General features: G+C 50.9%; 1 protein-coding gene across 1 annotated transcript; it reads left to right on the top strand.

Annotated features, from left to right (window-relative positions):
* Positions 1-249: 249 nt before the first annotated feature.
* Positions 250-5290, top strand: CALCB (calcitonin related polypeptide beta). The gene is made up of 5 exons (XM_061131420.1): positions 250-311; positions 1414-1506; positions 1774-1917; positions 3865-4049; positions 4862-5290. The coding sequence occupies exons 2-4, from the start codon at positions 1421-1423 to the stop codon at positions 4022-4024; spliced, it is 390 nt and encodes a 129-aa protein (XP_060987403.1). The 5' UTR covers positions 250-311; positions 1414-1420; the 3' UTR covers positions 4025-4049; positions 4862-5290.
* The last annotated feature ends 288 nt before the right edge of the window (positions 5291-5578 follow it).

The raw sequence follows: 5578 nt of genomic DNA, 5'->3' as shown, positions 1-5578 counted from the left end.
TTTCTGGACGTCGAACGCCCTCCACTCCCTCCCAGCCCTCCGGTTCCCCAAGCAATGACCTCATTGCGAATGACAGCCAGAGCGGACGGTTCCCCTCCCTTAGTGGACCGGTGTGGGAGCGCGGGCAGTGACGCAATCGGAGCTGGGTCGCTCCCGGCCACTTTGGATTGGCCGTGCGGACTCCTGGGGCCCTCCCCGCCCCCTATCACCCGCATAAGAACCGAGAGCTCCGCAGAGAAGACGCCCACAGCAGGCGTTGTGTCTGTCCCCGGGACCCGCCGCTCGCCCTCTCCTGAAACTCCAGTCTCCAGGTGAGAACTTCCCATGCTGCTCAGTCTGATTACCAGCCTCTGGATAGTTCATCTAATTTGCTCCATCCGCTTCCCTGCTTGCGTCTCCTTTGCTTCTGAAGGCCATCCCGGCCCACCTATAGCCAGGTGCTCCCAGCTGCCTGTCCCGCTGGGAAGAAGGCAGAAGGTTGTGGCTGGCAGCTCATTTTCTTGTAACTAGCGCCAGTGGAACCGCAAGCATCCCTAGGGCTTCGCCTGGGACGCTGGAAGCTCCGTGCGCCCAGTCCTAGCTTCCTAGCCTACCCTGGTCCTCGTCCCCTGCCTTGGTGCCCGTACTTTGCATGCAGGATCCTGCTGGAGTTTGGTCAGGGAGTGCCCTGAGCAGTCTGGGTCCCGAGGAGAGATCGTGTTTGGTTCTCCGGCCGGGTAAGCCCTGAAGCTTCTCTGAGGCGTCTGCAGCTCGCTTGCGTGCCTGGGGCATTGGCACGGACTTGGGGCAAGTGCAGTCAGCCGGCCAGAGGCCAGAACGTGGAGCTCATCTCGGGGAGCTGGCGCCCAGCACCTGCTGCTAAACCGCATTTCAGCAGAGACGGGATGCGCTGGCAGAGGCCAGGGACGTTCCTGCGCGTTAAATTACTCCCAAATCCAAACCCAAACCCACAGACTGAGAGGTTAGCGCTCCTTTCCCACTTACTCCTCCTGCCTTCCTCGCCCACCCATTGGCAGCGAAGTCCAGCGGAGGTGAAGTGGTCCTAGGTTTCTCAGTCCCTAAGAAGATAGGCACTGTCTACAGCAAGGGTGGGTCCTCGCTTGGTTTCTGCAGAGGGCAAAAGGTGTGGCTTTATGTGCATGTGTGTGGCTTCTTCCTGGCTTTTCACAGAACAAAACCAGAACCCCCCACCCCCACCCCAGCACACCTATTTCTACTTACCAAACTATTCGGCGTAATGTATATTTTGAGATTCAAAGCAGTCGACCTGGCAAATGAACTGAAAAGAGGCGTGGGGAGGTCAAGTAACCTGCCTGAATTCTCAAGGCAGCTGTGACCGGACTGGAACCTGGGTCCGTGGGCTCCAGACGGTGCTTGGTCTGGGTGCAGTGGTAACGTCATCTCCCTTTACAGAGGCATCATGGGCTTCGGGAAATCCTCCCCCTTGCTGGCTTTCAGCATCTTGGTCCTGTGCCAGGCAGGCAGTCTCCAGGCGACACCACTCAGGTGAGACAGCCTGAAGCCACAAACTTATTCTCCTTCCACTGACCCGGGGATCAGGCAGGTTTTTTGCCTCCGAGGTCACAGCAGCGGGAGGCTCCCAGTGAATCAACACCCCTAGGTGGACACTGGCCTTGAGCCCTGTGGGCTGGGAGTCAGGAGAGCCATGTCCTCTGGGAAAGCCACAGGGACTGGGTAGCCTGGGTGCTTATCCTGGGAAGGAGGCAGGCAGGAGCTCAGAGTCGCTTTGCGGGGGTTGCTTCCTCTCTCCAGGTCAGCTTTGGAGACCCTCCCTGATCCTGGGGCACTCAGTGAGAAGGAAGGGCGCCTCCTGCTGGCCGCACTGGTGAAGGCCTATGTCCAGAGGAAGACTAACGAGCTGGAGCAGGAAGAGGAGCAGGAGACAGAGGACTCCAGGTAAGTCTCCCCTCCCAGCCCTGGCCTCTTCAGGAGGGTGCAGCCCAGAGAAGCAGGAAGAACAACATCCGGCCAGAGTCCTGCAGGTTGTCCCTGTCACCAGGACCTGGCACCCAGTCATTCTCAGCCTCCATGGAAGACTGGTCGGTCCAGATGCAGCTGGAGCGACTGTGGTTAGTTAGACACATTGAAGAGATCAACTCCTGAAAGCTGTTAGGAAATGAGATGGGGAGATGTGGAAGCACTTATTCTAGGAATTGGTCTTGCCCTACTGAGGAGAATGCTCAACATTGGATGAGTTAGGACTGGTAAGTGTGTGGAGCCAGGGTATGGCCCTGTTGCAGCTCAGGATGTCTAAGGAATTTAACCTGTGTATGTTCTTTCACACCTGCAAGGCATCTTCATTGCACAGTTGCAAGGTAAACCCAAAGGCGTTGCAGAGGGTGGGGTCAGTGCAGTGTCTGAGGTAGGTCTGGGGCCTTTAGATGTGTAGAATCTGTGGCCATGTGCATGTTCTCACTGGATCAGACACCCTTCCCCGTCCCCACCTCCCTGTGCACCCTGAGCTTTGAGTTCACACCAGCAGAGCCATGTATTGCACTTGCATCCACCCTGAGAACCTCTCTGCAGAGCAGGAAGGACTGAACAGCATGTGGAATGCCAGAAAAGGTCACCCCTTCCCCACCGCAGCCCTGCCCCACTCTGCCCTGGCTCAGCGAACCTCTGAGTTCTCCTAGTGGAGGGTGTGTGAGCTGTGCCCCCTGCCTGCCCCTTCCACCTCTGCTCCAAGTGCCCCCTCCCTGGTCTAACCTTCTGCATGACTGCCTTCTGGGGCAGCCCTGGTGCATGGTATTGTCTGGCATGTCTTTTCCCTGCAGCCTGGATGGCTCCAGAGCTAAGCGGTGCAGTAATCTGAGTACCTGTGTGCTGAGCGCGTACTGGAAGGACTTGAACAACTATCATAGATTCTCTGGCATGGGCTTCGGGCCTGAAACACCTGGCAAGAAAAGGGATGTAGCCAACGGCTTGGAGAGGGACCGCTCCTCCCATTTTGGGGTGCCCCAGGATGCCAACTGAACTCCTTCCACTCCTTCCTGATTTCCTTTCTTGTTCCCATGGATGAAATTAATGCATGCAGATTTCGCTCTGATTGCTCTTCAAGCTTGTATTGGTAGCTTTGCTTATGACAAAGAATGCCAGGAACCTCAGGATGGAAGGAAAGACAGCAGGACTCACAGATAAGGTTAGAGATGAGAGAGAGTGAGGGAAGTTTCTGAGATCCCAAGGGTGTCACGGCAGAGTCCTCCAATTCCTGCTTCATCCCTCACGCCTCGTCACTGATGAATAAATCTATTTTCTAAAAGGATTGACACTTTGGTGGTCATTACTCTGGTCCCCATCCAAGGCCTGAGAGTGCCCAGGGCCTATGCTTAAAAGTAACCTTCACCTTAGGGTAAGTGGGATACAGGGTGTGGTGAGAGTCCTGTGAACCAGCTCCTGCAATGAGAACAGGTGTGCTGAGGAGCAGGTAAGCACTGCTGGGGGAGGATGCTGCAAACCCGGTGCTCTGAGCCTCTTCCAGGTAAGACTTAAGAACATTTTCATTTTCCATGGAAAGTGGTTTTGTTGGTGTTTTTGGCTGGGGTATGTCCTCATATGCTTCTTGTGTGTTGGGGTGGGGCGAATGTAAGAGATGGTAAGTGTAGGGTTTTAGCACTTGTCACATCGCCTAGAAGTGCATTTTTTTGTGAAAACTTGTAGGCAGGGCTTCTCGCAAAGGCTGCCAGGTCATTTCCCCTAACAGCCTTGATAATTGCATTTAGGAGAAATACTTATTTTTAAGTGATATGTCGAAGAGCTACAATTTTTTTCTGAAGGCCCGATGGAGTAGGCTTCTGCCGCAGCCTCTCATTGACAGGCCTTCTCTTTCTCCATCCTGCAAACCAGCATCACTGCCCAGAAGAGGTCCTGCAACACCGCCACCTGTGTGACCCATCGGCTGGCAGGCTTGCTCAGCAGATCTGGGGGTATGGTGAAGAGCAACTTCGTGCCCACCAATGTGGGCTCCGAAGCCTTTGGCCGGCGCCGCAGGGACCTTCAGGACTGAGCAGAGAAATGACTCTGGGAAGAAGGTGATTGCCTTGTACTCTCAGATGGGAGGAGAAGGGATTTGGAGGTTAGGCCTCACATTTTGAAACCCACTGGACATGGGTTCAGATCTCTTCTCTCCAATTACATTTTTCCTTTTGAGTTAGTGAGTTCCTACAACTTAGCTTAAAAATCCGAGCACTATGACAGGCTGTGGGCTTCCCCGGTGGCTCAGATGGTAAAGAATTCTCCTGCAATGCAGGAGACCCAGGTTCAGTCCCTGGGTTGGGAAGATCCCCTGGAGAAGGAAATGGCTACCCAATCCAGTATTCTTGCCTGGAAAATTCTATAGACAGAGGAGCCTGGTGGGTCCATGGGGTTGCAAAGAGTTGGACATGACTGAGGGTCTAACACTCTCTCTCACACACAGGACAGGCTGTAGAGATGCAATGTCATCTTTCTCAGAAGAGAAAAATAGCTTGCTGAACTCAGAAAGGGAGGGCCTTGCAAATCTTAACCTGGGTCACACATCATTAATGAACCCACTTTTGGAAAGGCCTTCAACATTGATCAATGTTCACAGATTCAGACAAGACGGCATAACTGTAATACTACTGCTAATATTAATAGTGACCACTAAATTGTTTTCTCATCATTTGCCATAAAAGTTTTCTCATATCTCATATCCATAATTTATAAATAGAGGTCAGTTAAAGAAACATTTCTATAAATTTGTGTTCTTTCAGTAGTAATTGTGATTATTTCCTTCTTATTCTCCTACTTCTCTTTCTTTTTCTTCTTTTCCTCTTCCTATCCCTCTTCTTCCTTTTAATTTTATTTATTTTTTTCACCTCAGGTTACCATGAAGCTGAACTCACCACTTCTATTAATTTCTGTTGACAACCACTTGGTGAGGAGATACCATGGAAGATATACATGTTTGCATCCTAATAGATATCGGAAAAAAGCACCTTTATCACTTGAAAGGAATGAAGCTGAATGCAAAAATAAGCTAATTCCATATTTGTTGTGCATCTTTTTAATATTTGATTCTATGTGCAGTAAATGTGATGACATCTCTCATTAGCTTATCTGGTAGCAAATTGGGTCTTTGAAAGATGTTCTTTTGACCATGGCATCTCTGCCAACTCTTAGGGGGACATTCAGTCACTGCCTCTATGGCCTGTGGGGACACATGGTAATGGTGATGCTATGCTTTATTGTCCAAGAATGTGATTGTATAATTTGTTTAAGGAAATGTCAATATTATGCCATTTGTGAACTTCATTAAGATTAAAAACATATTTTGGATACACTTGTTTCAAGACCCTGTTGGTTCATTTTAACATGTCTTCCTATTTGATGATAATAGTAATAATGATAATTATAATAGACTTATTTTGGGTGCTTACTATGGGCCAGATGATGTTCTGAGATAGTGCTTCATAGCTATTAACTCAGTTAATCTTCAGGAAGACTCCATGGGGCTAGACCCCATTATCAATTCCACTCTACATGTGGGAAACAGAGGCATGGAGACATGAAGTCCAAGGTCACACAGGTGACCACTATC

The sequence above is a fragment of the Dama dama genome, chromosome 1, assembly GCF_033118175.1.
Source record: "Dama dama isolate Ldn47 chromosome 1, ASM3311817v1, whole genome shotgun sequence".
NCBI classification, from domain to species: Eukaryota; Metazoa; Chordata; class Mammalia; order Artiodactyla; family Cervidae; genus Dama; species Dama dama.
This window is presented reverse-complemented; position numbering and strand designations above follow the sequence as displayed.

Excerpts from the sequence above, each read along its gene's own strand:
- CALCB (XM_061131420.1), top strand. The coding sequence starts at position 1,421 with ATGGGCTTCGGGAAATCCTCCCCCTTGCTGGCTTTCAGCATCTTGGTC. Across the intron at positions 1,507-1,773 it reads CTCCAGGCGACACCACTCAG|GTCAGCTTTGGAGACCCTCC; the intron begins GTGAGACAGCCT and ends TCCTCTCTCCAG. Across the intron at positions 1,918-3,864 it reads CAGGAGACAGAGGACTCCAG|CATCACTGCCCAGAAGAGGT; the intron begins GTAAGTCTCCCC and ends CCTGCAAACCAG.